This window comes from Hippocampus bargibanti, linkage group LG02, assembly GCF_051943395.1.
Source record: "Hippocampus bargibanti isolate YZ-2025 linkage group LG02, ASM5194339v1, whole genome shotgun sequence".
NCBI classification, from domain to species: Eukaryota; Metazoa; Chordata; class Actinopteri; order Syngnathiformes; family Syngnathidae; genus Hippocampus; species Hippocampus bargibanti.
The window spans coordinates 30100648-30121777 of NC_142735.1; the positions used below are offsets into that span (position 1 = coordinate 30100648).

Consider the following 21130-nt stretch of genomic DNA (forward strand, 5'->3'; position numbering starts at 1 on the left):
ACCCCTGGGGTAACGTGTCTGCTGGCACGGTGGTTCAAGCTTTCGGAAAAGCCGGCATAATTTCCGAGGAGCCGCACAGCACAGAAAGTGACTGACGGTGAGGAAAGCGAACCTGCCACGTTGGTTTAGTGCAGCTGTTCGATTCTGAGACAGACGATGAGGACTTTGATAGGTTTGATTACTGACTGTTACCGGTAATGTGCTTGTTTTTACCATGTCGACGCCTATTGAGTGATGATTCCAAAATGTTCTTACTTTGTAATTAATAAATAAAGCACTACCAAACTCAGTTTTGCTCCCGATCTGTTTTTATAAATACGCACACTTGTATGCCTGTGTGTTGTTGTGAGGCGGACGTACGTATGGCAGTAGAGGATATGTACCGGTACATAAAACAAGCGTCCTTTCATCCGGTGCGCCCAATGTGTATGTTAAATACAGAAATGGCACACATAAATGAGACTGCGCCTTTTCACACGGTGCACCCTTTGGTAGTGAAAATACGGTATAAGCCGCTACTTTTTTCCAAAACTTTCAACCCTGCGGCTTATTCAATGATGCGGCCAATTTATGTAATTTTTCTAAGGGGCGCCAGCGGCACTCGAGTAGAAAAGGTAAGATTTAGACCGGTGGAATATATACGTCGAGGAAGACTGCATCTTCTTGTCTTGTGCATAAATTAAATTAGCGTAAACATACCCTCATCATGGAAAATGCAAAAAGAAACACATATGACGCAGCTTTCAAGCTAAAAGCAATCAAGCTGTCCGATAAAGAAGCAAGCAGAGCCGCTGCACGTAAACTTGGCATAAACGAATCGATGGTGAGACGCTGAAAATGGCAGCGGGAAGAACTGGAGCAATGTAAAAAGACGAAAAAAGCTTTCCCAGGTAATAAAAGCAGGTGGCCCGAACTGTAAAACCTTCTAGAAGACTGGGTGAACACACAGAGAGCAGATGGTCGAGGTGTTTCGACTGTGCAGATCAGACTGGAAGCAAAAACAATCGCCACCGAAAAGAAAATTCCGGATTTCAAAGGAGGACCGTCGTGGTGTCTTAGATTGATGAAACGAAAAAGTCTGTCCGTCTGGAGACGGACAACTCTGTGTCAGCAATTCCCTCCCGACTACGAGGAACAAGTCGCACATTTTCATTTGGGATGAAAGTTATATTATTATTAAAACTTTGAAAACTCTCTTGGTGTACCGTCTTTCTTTGTAAATATGTGTATTATCCATGTATAATATGTATTTGCAACTGTATATTTTTGTAATGTATTCATTTTAGACACTTATTCTGATATGTTTTGCACGGGTGAATGAAAAAGGAGGCACGGAGGAGTCTGACCTGAACTCTCTGCGAAAGATTAAAGTTATCGCTGACTCTGCGATAGATGAGGCGAGGTGACGACCAGCCACCTGTTTGTGGACGCGGCGGACAATAGTGGATATATATTTTTCCATCCCTTACCTTTGGAAATATACTTTTTTTCCCTTGGATTACTTTCAACGGGGCCCGGACTCTGCAGGCCTGCATCAAACCTTAAAGGACAACCGACGTCTCCGGACAAGTTGTGTCCATAATTTGTAAAATGGCTTCAAATGACTTCTACTGAGCGTGTTTTACAAAGATTCCACCGTATATAGCTATACTTTACGTTTTAAGACTCGTGCTGAATATTCCGGAAGTCTTGTTTTTGAGTTGGCGACGAGTCCGTACGTTACGTCACTGAAGGAACGCCCCTGACCGAAAAAAGGACACATTGTAGCAGTCCTTCCATCACGTCAATGCACTTTGCTGTACTTTGGTCTGAAAACGTCATGTAGGACCAAAAAGAGGCAGAAGAGGGCGACAAAGCTCTGTGTAAGGAATTAATCAGCCTGTGGAAACCTGATTAATTCCTTACACGGCTTTGTCGGCATTTTTGGGTTCGACATTTCCCACCTCTGATGCCTCAAAATGACACGGAATAAATGCTTTAATCGATTGCAAACATGTATGCTTTCTTCTTCAGAACTATTTGAATCATATTCATAACTGGATGAGTAACAAGAAAGCATCTTCTCCGAAGCTGAAGCCATTGTTTTGATTCTCGAGCAAGGCAAGACGTCTTGCCGTGACACCACGAACATGGGGGCGGGACTTTCTGAAAATGCCCAATTCGTAGCTCAATTTTTGCAGATTTTGGACACTTTATTTAAGTCATTTTTATTGGTGTTTTGCATTTGACTAAAAATATCATACTGCATGTTTTGGGTATTTTAGATGCTATAATAATAAATAATAATACATTTCATTTTCAAGCGAAACGTTTTCCTGATGTCAGTTAGGAAACAAAAAAAGTGACGTCGGTTGTCCTTTAAGTATCATTTTCCGTTCATTTTGCCGGCTGTGATTTTTGGACTGTGGACTTTAATGAAGGACATTTAGTTTCATTCGCGGGACTTGAAGTCGGGTTTGGGTTAATTTTGTGTTTGTGTTACATGTTTTAATGTGGGCATATGCGGCTTATATACAGGTGGGGCTTGTGTATGTACAAAATCGGTTTTCCTCTTAAAATGTGGTGGGTGCGGCTTATAATCATGTGCGCTCTATAGTCCGAAAATTACGGTACATTAAAATGATATCAGACAGGGGCTGGAAAGTTAGTTTAAAAAATGGTGAAAGTGAGGGAAGTGAGAAGCGAGGGTCGACTGTTCAACTTTTTTTCTGTAAGTTTCACTTAAATATTCAAACAATTCCATTTATTTCCTCAACACTGTTGTGCAGGGGTGTCAAAGTTATTTTTTACGGCGGGCCACATTATAGTTCCCGTTTCCTCTCGGGAGCCGTTATGAATTTTTGAGAAGCCATTAGAATGTTTCATCCCCTCCACATATTACATTTAGAGTGCATAACAAATAAATTAATAACTGGTTTTCACATTTGAAGTAAAAAAATAATGTTATTGTGGTTTACACGGAACAATTTCAAATTTTGGTTGGGACTTGAGCAAGTATCATGGAATTTCACACGTTTTTGATTTGGTTTTGCGAGCTGAATAAAATGACGGGGCGGCCCGGATTTGGTCCCAGGGCCTTGACTTTGACACCTGTGACGTCGAGGATTAGACAGCTAGCTGAATAAAAAGAGAGCTCGCTCGCTTACTCATTAGCTAGTTTGATCGCTGGCTAGCTCGCTAGCTGGATAGATGAGCATGGAATTTCAAAAGTTTGATTTGCTTTCGCAGGCCAAATAAAATGATGTGGCGGGCCAGATTTGGCCGCCAGGCCATGACTTTGACACCAGTGCTGTAGTGAATGAAAATGACTCAATTTCTCGGAGGCAAAATTTGTGTTCTATGGCTGATTTGAAAAAGGCATGCATCACATGGAAAAACGGGAAGTGAGTCACCTTACTGCCATGGATTTCACATTTTAACTGCAGCCTGGCAAGTTATAGAATTTAAAACAAAAACATACCTGGAGGGTTTCTCTGGCGACATATGCAATCTGTTTCTCCTTTAATGGGCCCGTCACTTTGGCAGTGGTGGTGAGGGAACAAAAAGGTGACAGCAAAATCAAAGTGCTAAGAGTCCTTTTTTGTTTTTCAAAACCTGAAACCTCGTTTGTATCCATTCATACCATGGTAGATATCTTGAAGGGAGCCTCCCCCGCAGTATTCCATGCAGATCCACAGTTTGGTACTCCTGGTTGACAACACAAAAGGTTTGCTCAGCCCCCCCACAAAAAAAACATTGTCTTGAAACATACTTCTGAAACAATTCCTACATGTTTAAAAACATCCAACAAGGAGAAAGAGCAAGAGGAACATATAGCAACTCCACCACTTCAAACTGATCTAATCATCTCCCAATATATACACTTGACATTGTCCATTATCTCTTCCAGTTGGCCTAAAAAAACAGGATGCGTAAATAGTTCATATTGAAGAATCTTCAGTAAAAAAAAATTGTCATACAGACTTGCTGCTTTTCCCTCTTCCCCGTTCAAACGTATTCAACTCAAAAGCACGAGCCGGGAATCACGCGCCTGCATCACGGCTCTGTGTTTTCGCAAATACCTGTGGTAGCTGCCAAAGTAGGCCACAATGTTTTTGTGCTTGCATTCCCTCATCATAGTGATCTCCTGCTGGATGGATGTGATATCATCACCTGTACAGTAGAAAAGCACAACGGCATCAAAGTCAGGATGGGCGTGCCCAGCGCAGCCGGCGTGGATTCCAACAAGAAGGAGAAACAAGATATGACTGACATGGGTCCAGCTTGACAATCTTGATGGCGGCCAGCTCCGCCGTGCGGATGTTTCGAGCCTGTGTCGCAACAGGGGGGGGGGGGGGTAGGGGGCAAACAAAAAAATATCACTACAGTGATACCTTGTCTTATGAACTTAATTGGTTCCCAGAAAGTGTTTGTAAGGTGACAAATGTGTATTCCGAATATTAATTTCTCACAGGAAACCATTAAAATGAGAATAATCCGTTCCCATGTTCCCATAAAACATAATTTTCTACTAAATAAGCCTTAAAACTATACATTATTTTACGTATAATAAATGTGCTATTATATTGTAATGAAAGAAACAAACTGTATTGTATAATAAAGTCGTTTCTTTTACCTTTGTGATGGTCGTTGATGGCTTGATGGAATGGATAGCTTTTTGCATAAAGTGTCTGAAGGAGCTCTGGGTTGTACATCTTAGAAGTTGTGATATTGCAACAGCAACAGACACTAGAAACGTCATTAATAGCTGGTTCCCTTGCTTGTATGTTCTCTTCATATTGTACAGATGGCTTGTGCGGGTTATTTGTGGAGCCTGATTGATGGGATATTTTAACCTTGCAGTCTACACTCTGCCTTTGAACTATCAATAAAATTGAAACGTGTCTAAATTTCACTGTTTTTATCAATTTTCTCACCATTTCACGTTTGGTTTTTTTCACTTTTGTTTTTTTGTTTCAAGCTCTGTTGTCTCTCTTTCGTGTGTGTGTGTGTGTTTCTATAACCCCTCCCCCGCTCACTGCTGCGTGTGTCCCCCTCCCTCCTCTACCACGGATCTTGACCAATCACATGCGGCTTTAAACGAAGACTGGGGCCAGGGAATAGAAGAAAAAAAAAGCCGGCTGCCATTTCAGGAGCTCCAAGAACCGGATCGTTTGTGTATGACATCAATAGTTCGTATGGCAAGATTATATTCTCGCAAATTTAACATTCATAAGGCGAAAAGTTCGTTAGCTAAAGCGTTCGTGAGATGAGGTATCACTGTACTTAATTGCCAGAGGAATTCACAAATGTACATTTTGAATCCTCATTCTCTCCGAAAATATTTCAGCAAATGTAATAAAATGCTGTATGGACATACATTTTTTAGTTATGTCTCAATATGAATTATTGGCTGGAATATTTTCAGAATTGTTCTGACAAGGTCAGAGAAGTTATTTCAATGTGGCTTTTTTAGACCAAATGCAATCCTTAAAAAAATAACAACTCAAATGTGTTCAATGTGAAATTAATCCAAAAATGTGTAATGCAAGTCCAGAGTTACTTGTTTTCATGTTGTTATTTTTCATTGATTCATTTTTTTAATGATATAAATAAAGGACAAATTCTTATCTTATTTGATTATGTTTTTTTGTGTTTTTTTACAGTTTGTAAAATAAGACAAGCACGTTGCCTGAGGTGCTGCCAAAAATGGCGCAAAATGATCCGCAGAACCCTGATTTGTCAGCATCGCCTCTAACAAGTTGCCCGACACGCAAAGGTGACGTGCACTTTTGGCTGCTGCATCCGCGCGACGTCATAGGTGTCTTCACTTCCTGTTTTCCTTCCTGTTGAAGCAGCGCACTTCCTGAGAGCAAAGTGATTGTTTGAGTTGGCCCGAAATAGCAGCTTGGCCTCTCGGACCCGCCACGCACATTCTGATGCGCTGCCACCACTTTCGATACATAATCGTCGGGGCCAAATACACATCCCTGGGGACCACCGGTTCCATTCACTTTTCATACGTATACATTCGGGTGAGCTGCAGCTGAGAACCAAAGCTCACCTAGTACCGGATCAAAAAAGTCTCACTGTGTCTCACGTAAGGTCAAAGAATCTCCTTGTCAATCATCTCTCCGGAGATAGAATATCAACTCCCCATGGCCCCCTTTTTCTCCTCGCATTTTTGCCTCCCACTGAGGTGAAAGATTTTTGTGAAAGAAGTACAATTTACCAGACAGGATGCCCTTTCCATGCCTTCATTCAGCAGGCTTGAACAAGAACTGTTAGAAGCAAGCGAAGTGTCACAAAATTCTTCAAATTTAATAAATAATAATAATGCATTTCATTTAGAAGCGCCTTTCAAAACTCTCATGGACACTTTACAGTCACAAAATATTTTTTCTGCTGGTGAGCAGCAGCAGCCACACGCGCCAGCGTTCACTCAACCCAGGAGTAACAAAGTAAAAAAAAAAGTAAAAAAACAAATAAATAATATGACAACACAAAGAGTTGATGGGTATATAAATAAATAAACGAATAAATAACAGAATAAAAAGTAACTTGAGCGTCGAGCTCAGTGAAATTGAATCATCCATTGAGGACTTCAAAGTTTCGGAAGAAATGCACTCTTTCCTGTTTAATTGTTATTTTCTTGATGGGGGCGAAACGTGTTGGAATTGTTTCAGGAGTATGTCTCAAAACCATGTCTTGATTTTTTATTGGATTTTTTATGTTTGTTTTCGACGAGTGTGTCGAATTTGCCGAATCCGAGTGACGATGACCAGAGCAGAGTCGTTCGTGGGCCTTTTTATAACTCTCGAGGCTAGCAAAAACTTAAAAGTTAATCGACGAACGAGTTGACACCCGAGCACGACTCGGACTGGTCGTTCAACGCCGTGGGTCTTCGTTCAGGAATTTGATTTAATTTTTACGAAAAACATAACCGTCGAAGCGTCCGGTTGCGAATAGGCACACTGTCATTTAATGACGTCATGGCCCGCAAAATGATTGCTTGGGCTGTATTTGACGAATGTTCTGCTCACTTATTTATAATATCTCGGGAAAATATATTAAAGAGTACAGAAAATGTGATGGTGTAGCCGTTCATATTGGTGTATATTACCCAACGCCCTCGTATGAAAAAAAAAACGCCGTTAAACGTTGCGCGGGAAGTACAAAAGCATCGACTGGGTTTGGGGGGTGTCGTCAGGTTTCGTATCGCTTCATTTTCCGTTGAGACTTCTTTTGAATGAGTCGAGGACTGACCGGATTGCGAGAACACGAGAAAAACATCGGACGTCAATGATTGACAAACGGGTTAATTAGGAGGTCGCGTCTCACCTTGAAGACGTCCCCATATGTGCCGCACCCGATCCGGTGGATGAGCTCGTAGTCGTCCAAAGGGTCGAGGAAGGACACCCCGATGCGCTCCATGCTCGCTGTCGTGCTGCGGCTGTTGCTGCTTGGGTGCCAGCCACCTTTTGCAGCGGTTCCGTTTAAGCAGCGACGCGCATGTCGCTCGGCTACTCCTGACAAGGACAAAGAACGGTAATCGGAGCCCCCCCCCTTAAAACAACAGCCACGGAAATAAGGCCTTTTTAAAGAAACACGCGCGTGTGAATCTCCACGACCACTGCCTTGAGGTAAAAATCTGCTGGAGTTGTGGCGAGTCAAGGAAGCAGGAGCGTAACTAAAAGGGAAAACATTTGTGGATGGGGATGTGAGGGGGGGGCAATTTATTTATATATATACACACACAGAGCAGGCAAAGGGCGAACGGGTCCCCAGTCAGTAACGGGACAACCATTCCTACCCACATCATCACCACCACCCTAGCACAAGTCAGGTGGACCAGCTCTAAATCAAATTTAAAAAAAGTACAGAGACAATCAGTCAGCCTCGACTACTCGTTTGTCTTTATTACTTGCAGATAACAAAAAAAAAAAAAAACTAAGACCACAAGCGAACGCAACATTAGGCCACAATTTCACACTGTTGTGGGCCAATAGCGCTTTGCGGAATTCTCTCTCGAAATCATGATAGTGGACCAAGTCCACACTACAAGGCTCAGTCTAAAAAAAGGAAAAAAAAACAACAAATAAGGCAACATCAAGCTAGCAAGAAAGAAGCTATCCTTAACGCAGAAGTGGACAATGTTACACAGTAACTATAATATAACTCGACTTTCTCGGCTTGCGGTCTTGTCCCGATGAGGCAACGTGAACTGGGAATTACTTTGTTGACACCAGGTCTGATATGTAACGCTTCAACAGTTAAGCTATAGGAATCATCAGTGTTATTTTTTCGTAGTTTTTTTTGGAGGGGCATGGGGGGTGCTCTTTACGCTCTTTAGTAAGTCAGCGTGAAAAGCATGCTAAAGTGTGAGACAATCTTTGCGTACAGGGAGTAAGAATGCTCTTCAACTGTTTGGGGAATGTACTGGTGGAGACAACTTGCACATTCACGTTTTCAGCAAGCGACGTAAGATGACAAATGTCAGCAGGGGGATGTCCTAAAGCGACTTGCGCTGCCTCTTCATGAAGGACATGGAGTAATCGCCCGGCGGCGTGCTCTTCTGCCTCTTCATCTGGACCTGAGACTGGGCGGTGAGCTGCAGCTTGATGGCGCTGGAGTTCACCTTGGCTGCGCGCAGCAGCTCCTTCATGCCCTTCATTTTCTCGCTCTGGAAGGCCACCACGGGGGCAGCCGCCGGGCGAGACGGCGGCGGTGCCGGCGGGGAGCTGGGCCCCCCGTCAGGAGACTTGGGCTTCCCCTCCGAGCGACGGCGACCATCGCCGGCTTTCTTAGGAGTGGCCTGCGAGGTCGGGGACGAGGGGGCGGCGGCCGGGGGCGAGTTCTGCTCCTCCGGCTTGGACTCTCTGCGGGGGCCTCGCCTGCGGCCCTCCCAAGGGTCCTCGCTGGACGCGTCGTCCTCGTCCTGGCACTCGGGCTCTTTGGTGATGATGGACACTTTCTGACGCACCTGACGTTAACAAAGGACACCCGCAAAAAACAGGGTGAGTCAAGAGTATCAAAGTCAAGGCCCGGGGGCTAAATCTGGTCCACCTACGTCATTTTACTGGGCCCGCGAAAGCAAATCAAACTTGTGAAATTCCATCATGCTTGCAAAAATCCGAACTAAAATTTCAGATTGTCGCATGTAAACCACAATAACAGTCATTATTTTTTACTTCAAATTTGACAACTAGTTCTTGTGAGCGCTGGCGCGTGTGGCTGCCGCTGCTCACCCGCAGAAAAAATATCCTGTGACTGTAAAGTCTCCTTGAGAGTTTCGAAAGGCGCTTATAAATTGTATGTATTATTATTATTCATTCATTTGTTATGCGCTCTAGATGTAATACGTGAATGGGATGAAACATTCTAATGCAAGGGTTGGCAACCTATGGCTCGTGAGCCATATATGGCTCTTATAATGAGTGCATTTGGCTCGCAGATAAAACAAAATGGATATTCTGGGTTTTTCGCTGTTCATTTTCTGTTGGGACTGCAGTTGGCGGAAAGCGCAATTTTGATTGATGATACTGACCAAAGGTGGCCGTTGATGTCCAATGAGCAATTTTTATTGGATGGTAGCCGTTGTTGTCGAAACAGGTAAACGCCCCTTTTCAAATAAGCCTGACGAGTAAAAAAGGTGACGAGTATCGTAAACTTCAGGATGAATGCAATGAAACAATAGCATCGATGAAACACTCGAATGTCAGTGGCAATTTGACAAGCCCCATGCTAACGTTAGCATCAATATACTTCTGCAAGAGACCGCAGAAAGCAAGTATAGGAGCTACTGAGCCAAGTTCAAGCTAGCTAACAGTAACTTCGCGAATGAACAAGTTGACTTTCATTCCGATCGTTTGGCTGGATTTTTACTAATCATAAGGAATGGAAAACCATTCATGCTAATGGTGAGTATTATCACAGTTATTTTAAATAATACATTCTGACATTTTGCTGAAAAGGGCCATGCATGCGTGCGTGCGTGTGTTTTTTTTCATGTCACCATAGACTTGCCTCGAACGACACTAGAACGCGGCGGTGCGATACGGCCCGTCCCATACCTGCGCCTCGAAGCGGCTTAGGGACTGGACCAGGTAGGTGGCCCAGCCCACGTGCAGCACCGGCGTGGGGCTGCCCTCCTCCCACTTGCAGATCCCGTCGTAAAAGCACAGCAGGTGGGCAAAGCATTCGGGGTCCTGTAGCGCTGAGAAAGCCGCCGCCTGCTGCTGCTGCTGCTGTTGAGGCTGCTCCTACACCCCCAAAAAACAAATTAAAAGTTTTGAGATTTTTTTTCCCCCCAACCCAGGGGCGTAACTGACAAGCGGGCCCGTCCCCAGACCGCTTCTGTCGCGTCGCCGCCTTCCGAGGGACTCTCGGCGGTGGCGGCTGTCTCCTTGAGCAGAGTAGGAATGACGTCGTTGGCGATGTCAAAGAACTCTTTGTAGATCTCCTCGTCCTCGCGGAAGTAGTTGTATCTGCAATGGGAAAGCGATTGAGACGTTGAGATGAGGCCTCCTTAAACTTTCAGAAGTACTTGAGTACAATTCTGAAATACAGTGATACCTTGGCTTACAAACTTAATTGGTTCCAAGATAGAGGGTGTTAAGCGAAAAGTGTGTATCCCAAACATTAATTTCCCATAGGAAACCATTAAAATGAGAATAATCCATTCCCAGGTCCCCATAAAACATAATTTTCTACTTTCTAATTTTCTAAGCCTTAAAACTACACAAAATATGCCCTATTTATGTATAATAAATGTGCTATATGGTATTGTAATTAAACAAATAAACTGTACTATATAATAAAGTTGTTTTATTTACCTTTTTGATGGTCGTTGATGGCTTGATGGAATGGAGTGGCCATCTTGAGGAATGATTCCTTGTGAGCTTTGGCAGCTTTATCGTCAGAACTGGCTGCCTCAACATGATGAATGACACTATGAATACCTGTACGACGCTTAAAAATCTCGAATCATCCGTGGCTAGCCTTGAAATCATCATTGGAGGACGAACTTCCAGGTTGCCTCTTGACGATATCCGAGTGAAGTTGCCGTGCTTTCTCTGCGATAATTTTACCTAGTTCCTCGTCAATTGTGTTCTGTTTAGCTGGGTTGATAGCTGTTTGCATCAAGTGTACAGATGGCTTGTGCGGGTTTTTGTGGAGCCTGATTGATGGGATATTTTAACCTTGCAGTCTACCCTGTCTTTGAACGATCAATAAAGATGAAATGAGTTCAAATTTCACCGTGTTTTCTATCAATTTTCTCACTCTCTCTGTCCTCTGCCTATCTATTTTAATTTGCAGCTCAGTGTTTCTGTAACCCCCCCTCACTGCTGCGTTCTTGACCAATCAAGTGCAGCTTCAATCTATTTTTATTAACAGCTCTGTTTCTGTAACCCCCCTGCAGCGTTCTTGACAAATCACATGTGCCTTTATCGAAGACTGGGGGCGGGAAATAAAGGACAAAAAATAGTTGGCTGCCATTTCCTTGTTAGGAGAACGGGCTCGTTGGCGAACGACACAGCACTCATTGTGGCGCTCCGTGTGTATCCCAAAAAATAGTTTGTATGCCAAGATTAAATTCTCGTGAATTTAATCCGTGAAGCGAAAAGTTCGTTAGCCAAGGCGTTCGTAAGCCGAGGTATCACTGTATATTTCTTTTGTGCATGGCGGTATAAAAAAAATGCTTTTGAAATGAACCTCGAAAATGCACAATTAAACATTTTCAGTTTCATTTGTTAAATCTTCAAAAATAAGCCAATTTCCTTCTTGGGCGAATGTTTGATGTTGTTATCGTTGCCTTCTGATGTCACATAGATTGCCTTCCTTTGGTGATTGCACCAAATTTCAACAGCCACCCCCTCAAAAAAAACAGCAAATCAATTGACTGTTAACTAAGTGGCCAGTCCTGATATTGGATTGGATTGGATTTGCCTTTATTAGTCTCGCAGTGGAGAAATATTCTATCATGATCTGGGTTTTCAAACATCTCGGTTCTCATTCAATTTGGTTTTCGTTTTTTTTAAGCCTGGGTTTATAACGGAAAATAGGTTATTGACCAAATTGAGCGCACCTGAATGCACCATTCGACTCCCCTCTGCTTCCTTATACTGTACGTCGTCACTTCCTCGTGTGGCATTCCATTGTGACCGATGCATTATGCTCGTGTGGCGTTCCATTGTGAGCAGGCGTGTTTGTATTGTTCAATCACAATAAAAAAATCAGATATTGATTTTATTGATTATCATGGGAAATGTTTTGGTTATCTACCAAATCAGTTTTCAAACAGGTTTCCGGAACAGATTATAGTCGAGTGGTGCATTCGGATGCGCTCAGTTTGGTCAAGAATCGAGACATTCCAAAACCGAGGTTTGCCTGTATTATAAAACAGTAGGGAGGGCGGTAAGGCGCGGTCCATGTGGCATGCTCCTTTTTCCGACAATAAAACATTTATAATAATAATAATAATAACAATAATAATATATTTCTAAGCGCCTTTTAAAACTCATGGTCACTTAACAGTCACAGGATAAGTTTTTTTCTTCTGTGGGTGAACTCAAATAGATAGAAAGCTAGCTAGCTTGCTAATAGCTAGTTAACAGATAGCTAGCTAGGTAGCCGGCTAGATAGCTAAATAAAGAGATACCATTATAATTTATTTGAAATTATTTGGTGGGGCCCAAAAAAATTCTCATCAAGCCTGGTTAGAGAAGTTGTGATGATGAATTGGGACGACGATGACGATAATGACGTTTCTCTTTGCTGACAATGCCGCAGGAAAAGAAAATAAGCTTCAACAGGCTGGAGAGGAAGCGGCTGAACTGACAGAACAATGACTAGGAAGTTGACTCCGCCCATTGATCTATTTTAACCGTTTTGCGGAGAATGTGGGCACTGTGATCAAAAATGAAGAGAAAGCCATGTGGGGATCTGAGCAGGAGGAGCAATGGGTGTAGACCCCGAAGCACCTTCAGCCTAGAAACGAGCCAGTCTTTGCCGCCCCCTAGTGTCACGTGGTGGCAAAGTCAAGCAACTTACTCTTGCATGACGCGGGCGGCGTCAGCCCAGGACCTGAGCGCCTCCCGCACGTTCCTGTGCCTGTAGTGGAAGCCGGCCAAGTACATGAAGGGGTAGATGTGCTCGTTGTTGTAATGGTTCTGGGCCGAAGACACGGCCTGATGAGACAAACGGAAGAGGAAAAAAATTAATAAACCAGCACCGCTTCCGAATCTTGTTTCCAATGGACTGTACGCTTTCAGCCCGCTTGCTCGACACTCGTGCGAAGGAGCGACTACGCGCTGAAACAGAAGCGACGTAGAACGGAGACAGACAACAGAACGCAACTCGGGCGTCTCTTAAATACATACAATAGCTATCTGGCTGGCTGGCTAGCTATCTAACTGGCTAGCTATTAGCTATCTATTGGCTTGCTAGCTCGCTTTCTATCTATTTGTCTTATTATTCTATTTGAGTTACTTCCGGGTTGAGTGAACACTGGCGCCTGTGGCTGTCGCTGCTCACCTACAGAAAAAAATGATCCTGTCACTGTAAAGTGACCTTGAGAGTTTTGAAAGGCACTTATAAATGAAATGTGTAAATGCTGTTGATACATTTATCTATAACTGCTATCCCATAGTTGACCAGCTGATGGCTGTGCTTTATTTTCTTGACATTACGTTGGGTTGTTCTCACTTCCGGTACAGGTTTTACTTACCGCACTGCTAATTTAATTTAAGTTTCATTTTACTGAGAAGACGGCGAGAATGGACATGCTATATCGCTGTACTGTTTAGCAAGGAAAAGATAAAAAGGACGAAGATCAAAACTTCTATTTCTCAGTGGAAAGCGGGCAAAGTGGTTTGTATGATTTTATTGCATACATTTTATTTCATTGATGTAAAGCCCATGTGTTTATGTGTAAATAATAGCTATATTTTTATACTTGTTTGTAATTCTACGGTGGTGTCGTTGTTGATTCATGATGCAAGTAAAATCACATTAAAGAATTAACCATCAGTACAAAGAACCCGCAGTCCTCGCATGTTTCGAATGAAAGCACAAAATGTATTATTATCATTAATATTATTATTATTATTACCTTGAGGTGGATTTCCAGCGGGCTCTCCTTGCCTGTCATTGGTTCCTGGTCTTCCAGGTCTGCCAGAGTCCCCATTGCCATTGGATACCTGCGGTCAGGCAAAGCAGACTTTGGCGATCCACACTTGGCATGCTAACTCTGTTTCAACTCTCCAACTTTGCCGCACTCACCTGTCCAGATCACCTCGTTCATAGAGTAGCCACAGAAGTTTCTGTGCGGACCAAAAAAAAGGATGTCAATAAATATTTTTTGCTCTCCGAAATGCTATCACAGGTGTCCAAGTCAAGGCCCGGGGGCCAAATGTGGCCCGCTACCTCATTTTATTTGGCCCATGAAAGCAAATCAAACTTGTGAAATTCCATGCTCATCTATCAAGATAGCGAATGATTGAGCTGGCTAATGATCGAGCGAGCTAGCACTCTTCCTATTCAGCTAGCTGGCTAATCCCTTATCTCAGAGGTGTCAAAGTCAATGCCCGGGGGCCAAATCTGGCCCGCTACATCATTTTATTCGCCCAATGAAAGCAAATCAAGCATGTCAAGTCCCATGATGCTAGCTTAAGTCTGAACCCAAATTTCAAATTGTCGAATTTAAACCAAAATAACAGTCATTATTTTTGCCTCCAAATTTGAGAATTAGTTATTCTTTCATTTGTTGTGCGCTCTAGATGTAATATGTGGAGGGGGTAAAACATTCTCAAGGCTTCCCCAAATTCCTAACGGCCCCTCAGAAGAAACCCTAACTATAATGTGGCCCGCGGCAATAAATGACTGAGAAACCCTTGCCGTATATGAAAACAAGCCACATTTACCAATCCGCTGCCATTCCCAAATTCATTTGGGAATTAAAAAGCGTGATGTGGAGCGCCATTACCGAATTTGTTCTGGTTTGGTTTTATGGTGGGGATTGGATTGGATGTACCTTTATTCGTCTCACAGTGGAGAAATTTACATTTCACAGCAGTAAAGTTATGAAAGGAAGAGGAAAGGAAAGAAAGTAGAAAGGGGGGTGACGATAAAGCGCTGGTCCTTCCACGAGGGGCAAGCATTTGCCTTTTGTCCATGTTAGCGCTTTGTAACAGCTTCAGCTGTTCTTAAAGTGCTATGTAAATCAATATATACGTATTGTATTTTGTACGGCCGCCCCCATTTCAAGCTCAGATAACTACAGATCTGTATAATTTAGGAATTAACTTTTTTTTCTGGTGAAAGTGTCTAAGGTTTCTAACGCTGCATTGAATGTTTATGCAGTCCTAAAGCTCAATATTCTTTGGGTCCTGTAATTTGAGTGAAAATGACAAAAACCCTGACACTTGAGTGGGCACATATTTGCAAATTGTTTGGCAGTGAATGAGTGAAATCCAGATGGAGAGAAACACAACCACCCTCAACGACGGCCGATGACAAAAAGCGTCGGTTTCAAGATCACGAGGCATCACCTGCTGAAGCTGTAGCAGCTCCGAGCTGTCAGTGTGCAAGTCCAGCGAAGGGTTGATGGCGCACACCATGAAGGCCACCTCCATGTTGCGGTCACATTTCATGTAGGAACCTTTGAGGTAGAGCCAACTCTATACAAGGAAAAAAAAACACTCAAATAGTATCGCAAGTCAATCATCGGCAGATCGCATTGTTGTCCAAGGCCATTTTCAAAAAGATATGATGTCCGGCGTTTTTTTTAAAGAGACAGCGGGAGAACCTTGGATAATAAGCCCATGTTAAATCGGAATTGGGATCATGAATGAGGTAAAAAAAAGTTATGAATTTACGTTTGAAGCACCACTTTGGTCTGGATAACACCCCCCAACTAACTTCAGGTAGTTATTTGGTGGCGCCATAGCAATCATTTTATTTATTTATTTATTTCACCTTCTCATTGACTCCCGCCGCGACCGTCTGCCCTCGTCGGTCTTCATTGCCTTTGCCATGCCACGTGACCTCGGCCGTCTCTTCGCCGCTCTTGCCGAAGATGACCCAGGCGTGGTCTTCGGACAGAGCCAGGTGCACATCTTTCAGGGCCAAAACCTGGCAGGCCGCCACCACCGCAAAGGCCACACCCGAGCTGTCCAATTTGGTCCCTTGGTTAGGCCAAAAAAATAATAATTTAAGCATCCGCTTCAACAGTTTTTCTCCGCTCATTCTCAGTGGACTCATGAGATTTGAATTGAAGTCCAACTTACCGGTGATGAGGCTGAAGAGAGATTGAATGTGGGCGCGGTCTTTAAAATAAGAGCGACTGAGACTGTTCCAAATGACATCCGACACCTTCTTGACCAGTTCCCGACTGGAGCCTGCCGGCGTCCTCTTGTACTGGGACAGATCCACGGCCCCCCGGATCTGCGCCGTGAAACGCTCGTATAGCGCCGAAATCATGCCCAGCTCCACAGTGGGGAAACACGAGTTGGGACAGTCGGCCTCCAGTGGCTCGAAACGCACGCCGGGCACGTTGACGGGCACCACGCGGTTCACGGCCAGGAAGTGCTCCACGAAACCCAGGACCAGGGAAAGGAGGGCGAGGTCCGGCTCGGACTTGCGGAGCTCTGCGTCAAAGAGCTGAACGACTCCGTCGATTCCCCGCAGGGGAAAATGCTTCTTTTGGGATGAATGAAGACCCATGTCCTCTGCAATGAACGTCGTCTGCATGTGTGACACACACACACACACACACACACACACACACACACACACACACACACACACACACACACACACACACACACACACACACACACACACACACACACACACACACACACACACACACACAACTGAATATAAATCCGACCCAGATACATTTTTTTTGCCTCCATTTAATTGACCAAAAAAATAATCATAATAATAATTGCCTATTAAAGGGACAAACGACGTCTCCGGACAAGTTGTGTCCATAATTTGTAAAATGGCTTCAAATGACTTCTACTGAGCGTATTTTACAAAGATTCCACCGCATATAGCTATATTTTACGTTCTAAGACTTGCGCTGAATATTCAGGAAGTCTTGTTTTTGAGTTGGTGACGAGTCAGTACGTGACGTCACTAAAGGACCGTAAAAAAGACGCATTGTAGCGGTCCTTCCATCACCTCAATGTATTTTGCTGTACTTGTTTGGTCTGGGGGCCTCGTGTTGCACCCAAAAGCCGCCAGAAGGCCAGAAGAGGGCGCCCAAGCGCCATATAAGGAATTTATCAGCCTGTGGAAACAGAGTTGGCCACAGGAGGTCGCCATTTTGTGCCTCTTTTTTGGGTGAGAGATTTTTCCCCCAATTTTGCCTCAAAATGGCACAAATAAATTCTTTCATCGATTGCAAACATGTATGCTTTCCTCTTCAGAACTATTTGAATCATATTCATGACTGGATGTGTAACAAGAAAGCATATTCTCCGAATCTGAAGCCATTGTTTTGATTCACTAGCAATGCAAGACGTCTTGGCGTGACGTCACGAACTGGGGGCGGGACTTTCTGAAAATGCTCAATTCGCAGGTCAATTTTTTGCAGATTTTGGACACTTTAAGTCATTTTTATTGGTGTTTTGCATTTGACTAAAAATATCATACTGCGTGTTTTGGGTATTTTAGATGCTATAAAACGTTTTTCTGATGGCAGTTAAAAAAAAAAAGTGACGTCGGTTGTCCTTTAAATGGCAATACTGAGGGACACCAAACATTTGAGATTATTTTTACAAATTGTTGAAGTCTACTATTGATGATCAAGTACAAATGATATGTGGAAAATGCCCCTCAAAAACATCTCGATGAGAAAGGAACAACAGATACACTAGGTACGCTACAGTGAGTTACATTCCACCGCGATTTGTTTCTGTCTAGCGAACCGAGCGCACTCTATACTCGCAGTCGTATATCATTGCATTTTTGTGAAGTACGTATTTGTTTTTCGTGGGATTTTACAAGCTATGCAGCTTATGATGACGTATTACACATGCTGGTTCTTGAATTTTCCGAATACGATAACGAGAAACGGGGGAAAAAATTTATTGAAGTTTACGCTCTTTTTGCTAACACTACAGTTGAGTAAGTTGAGCACTAAAGTTAAGTAAGTTGTATTTGTATAACTCATAGAAGTGGTAGAATATATATTTTTTCTCCACAACTGCCAAGTTTCAAGCAAAAGGAAGCATTACCATATGTATTTCCCAATTTTCATTCCTAGTATTCAGTGAAAGCCATTTTTTATTTCTGACAAAATTCTGCCTGCATTCGATCGTTGATATTTGCTCATTTATATTTTGAATCTTTTCTAGTGTTTTCTGTTCTTGTTTAGAATTTCAAAATATTTCCAATGGTACCTTACTCGTTAAGATCTGCTAAAAAATAAGAAATTTGTGATAGTTTAAACTGTAATAAAGAACTCAGTCACAGATTTTCATTTTTTTAACTGTGTAATTACAGGCAGAAAACCCCCTCATATTTCAAAAATTTAAAATTCCATTATTTCCTTATGTGTCATAGAACAATGATCTATACGTCATTTGCAAGCTATTTAAATGCACTTTAACATGGTATAAGAAAATGTGCGATGAATTATTGAAAAATTTTGTAACATCCCTAGATACACACTTGTAAATACGTGTGTCTTTTCCATATGCCTGGTGGGCTCAAACAAAACAAATACATACAAATGTATGTTGATTACCGTATTTTCACGACGCATATAAACGCCTCAGATTTTTTTCAAAATGTGCAGTGCGCCCTGTAGTGCAGTGCGCCGAATGTGCGGACGTATTAGCGTATTGACTGTCACCATCCGACACAGAGCAGTAATGCTAGCGGAGGAAATGAAAATTGAACATTTCCGAGGAGGTCCGTCTTGGTGCTGGCGTTTTATGAAACGGTGCCATTTTTCCATCCGGACCAGAACTACGGTTGCGCAGCAACAGCCGGCGGATTATTCAGAAAAGTTGTCGAACTTCCGGTCCTACTGCGAGAAGCACATCGCCGACAAGCGCATCCAGCCGAGCCACAAAGCCGAAAAGGGCTGGATGGACGAGGATATGATGAAGGAGTGGCTGAGGCAGGTGTATGTAAGGAAACCGGGAGGTTTTTTCCACACATCACCGTCACTTCTGATTTGTGAGTCTATGCGAGCGCATCTCACAGACAATGTGAAGCAGAAAGTGAAGCGGATGAACGCTACGCTTGCTGTGATTCCGGGTGGGTAGACCAAGGAACTCCAACCGCTGGACATCGGTGTGAACTGGCCGTTCAAAGTGAGGCTAGAGCGGCGTGGGAGCGATGGATGACCGAAGGAGACCACAGCTTCACGAAGAGTGGTAGGCAGCGCCGGGCGAGTTACGCCACAGTTTGCAAATGGATTGTGGATGCTTAGGCTAACGTGTCTGCTGGCACGGTGGTTCGAGCTTTCGGAAAAGCCGGCATTATTTCCGAGGAGCCGCACGGCACAGAAAGTAACTGACAGTGAGGAAAGCGAACCTGCCATGTTGTATTTAGCGCAACTGTTCGATTCTGTTACCGGTAATGTGCTTGTTTTTACCATGCCGACGCCTATTGAGCGATGATTACAAAATGTTCTTACTTTGTCATTAATAAATAAAGCACTGCCAAACTCAGTTTTGCTCCCGATCTGTTTTTTAAATACGCCTGTATGTTGTGTAAGGCGGACGCCCGTATGGCAGTAGAGGATATGTACCGGTATATAAAACTTGCGTCCTTTCATCCGGTGCGCCCAATGTGTGTGTTAAATACAGAAATGGCACACATAACTGAGACAGCGCCTTTTCACACGGTGCGCTCTTTGGTCGTGAAAATACGGTATGTTGTTTGGAGAATGAATGAATCAATAAAAAGAAAATTTGCAAGCACCGACACGGAAATGGGACCAAAATCAAAGAGGCTACGTAACATCGAGGAGTGGGATTTTTTTTTTTTTTTTTAATCGCTTGTCATAACAAAAGTCGTGTATTCGTAGTACTGTATTTATATACTGTCAAGTTATGTGCACATGTGATTTTTTTAATAAAAAAAACGGACTGGTGACTTGCATTGCTACTGGGTGGGCGGGGCACTCCTAGCCAAAATGTTCAAGCGCACATACACATGCTCTGACAAAATAGGCTAGGCTAACTTTAGCATTTGGTGATCCATTGACACCGGTCCCACGCCGCCTCGTTTCCAAACGGAAAGTAACAACACCAACGCCGTAACGTCGTGTTTTAACGTATCGCGGGAGTACGCGAAACCAACCAAGGAGCCAGAGACGACTAAACACCGGATCGCGTTGACCGGCGATCAGCTGCGGCTAGTATGCTATCGAGCAGCTACTTAGCTCAAACGGACTATGTGAAAGAAAGAAAGCGCTATAATGCGGTTAAAAAGTGGCGCGGTTTTGAAACACCTCCGTAAAAGGCCTCGAAGAGAGGGCGGCGAGAGGTGGGTGACGTACCCAGTTTGCTCAGCAGTGCCTCGGCCCCATGTTTCGCGTCGTTTTGTTTTGGGCTTCACTTCTTTTGCCGCGCACTTGAATCATCCACAAAACTCACTCCAACGCAACGCGACGCGCAATTACGTCATATGACGTCACAACACCCCCTTCAAATGCAGCGGAAACCGTCGGAATAAACGGAGATTTGATCCAGTAGATCTACAAGGGTGTCAAACTAATTTTTTTTTTGCCGCAGGCAACATTGTCGTTACGGATTTCATCCCCTCCATATGTTATATCTAGAGCGCAAAACAAATGAATGAATAACAACTCTTATTGTGGTTTACACAGGACAATTTGACAATTTGGTTCAGGCTTTAGCAACCATCACAGCATTTGGCATGCTTGATTGGCTTTCGTGGGCTGAATAATATGAAGTGGTGGGCCAGTTTTGGCCACCAAGGCCTTGACTTTGACACCTGTGACTTACGACATCCCCACAGGGGGATGTCGTAAATTTAAATTTAATCCCCACCACGTATTACATATAGAACGCACAATAAATTATTGAATAACTACTTTTCAAAATTGAAGTGATAAATTATAACTTATTGAGGTTTACATGGGACAATTTCAAACTATACT

The 21130-nt window shown here is 43.4% G+C and overlaps 2 protein-coding genes across 4 annotated transcripts in view; both read right to left on the reverse strand.

The window, feature by feature from the left end:
• Window positions 1-7645, reverse strand: part of map4k2 (mitogen-activated protein kinase kinase kinase kinase 2) — a 34839-nt gene extending 27194 nt beyond the window's left edge. For 2 of the 3 annotated variants that reach the window (XR_016114291.1, XM_088990835.1), the window contains exons 1-5: window positions 7321-7645; window positions 4253-4310; window positions 4062-4152; window positions 3623-3687; window positions 3461-3516 (exon numbers count right to left, since the gene is read on the reverse strand). Coding sequence is in view for 2 of the 3 variants with exons in the window: in XM_088990835.1 (XP_088846961.1) it covers window positions 3461-3516; window positions 3623-3687; window positions 4062-4152; window positions 4253-4310; window positions 7321-7413 (363 nt within the window). In the remaining variant the exon portion in view is untranslated. The remainder of the gene's footprint in view (window positions 1-3460; window positions 3517-3622; window positions 3688-4061; window positions 4153-4252; window positions 4311-7320) is intronic. The other variant, XM_088990836.1, reaches the window with a different exon arrangement.
• Window positions 7646-7860: 215 nt separating this feature from the next.
• men1 (multiple endocrine neoplasia I) lies at window positions 7861-20633 on the reverse strand. Its single transcript, XM_088990841.1, has 10 exons — window positions 20507-20633; window positions 16269-16725; window positions 15958-16166; window positions 15531-15659; window positions 14263-14303; window positions 14093-14180; window positions 13033-13169; window positions 10331-10466; window positions 10053-10241; window positions 7861-8962 (listed from the first exon to the last, which is right to left on the reverse strand). The coding sequence occupies exons 2-10, from the start codon at window positions 16702-16704 to the stop codon at window positions 8492-8494; spliced, it is 1836 nt and encodes a 611-aa protein (XP_088846967.1). The 5' UTR covers window positions 16705-16725; window positions 20507-20633; the 3' UTR covers window positions 7861-8491.
• Window positions 20634-21130: the final 497 nt, after the last annotated feature.

Excerpts from the sequence above, each read along its gene's own strand:
- men1 (XM_088990841.1), bottom strand. The coding sequence starts at position 16,704 with ATGGGTCTTCATTCATCCCAAAAGAAGCATTTTCCCCTGCGGGGAATC. Across the intron at positions 16,167-16,268 it reads TCTCTTCAGCCTCATCACCG|GGACCAAATTGGACAGCTCG; the intron begins GTAAGTTGGACT and ends GGCCTAACCAAG. Across the intron at positions 8,963-10,052 it reads TAAGCCGCTTCGAGGCGCAG|GTGCGTCAGAAAGTGTCCAT; the intron begins GTATGGGACGGG and ends TGTTAACGTCAG.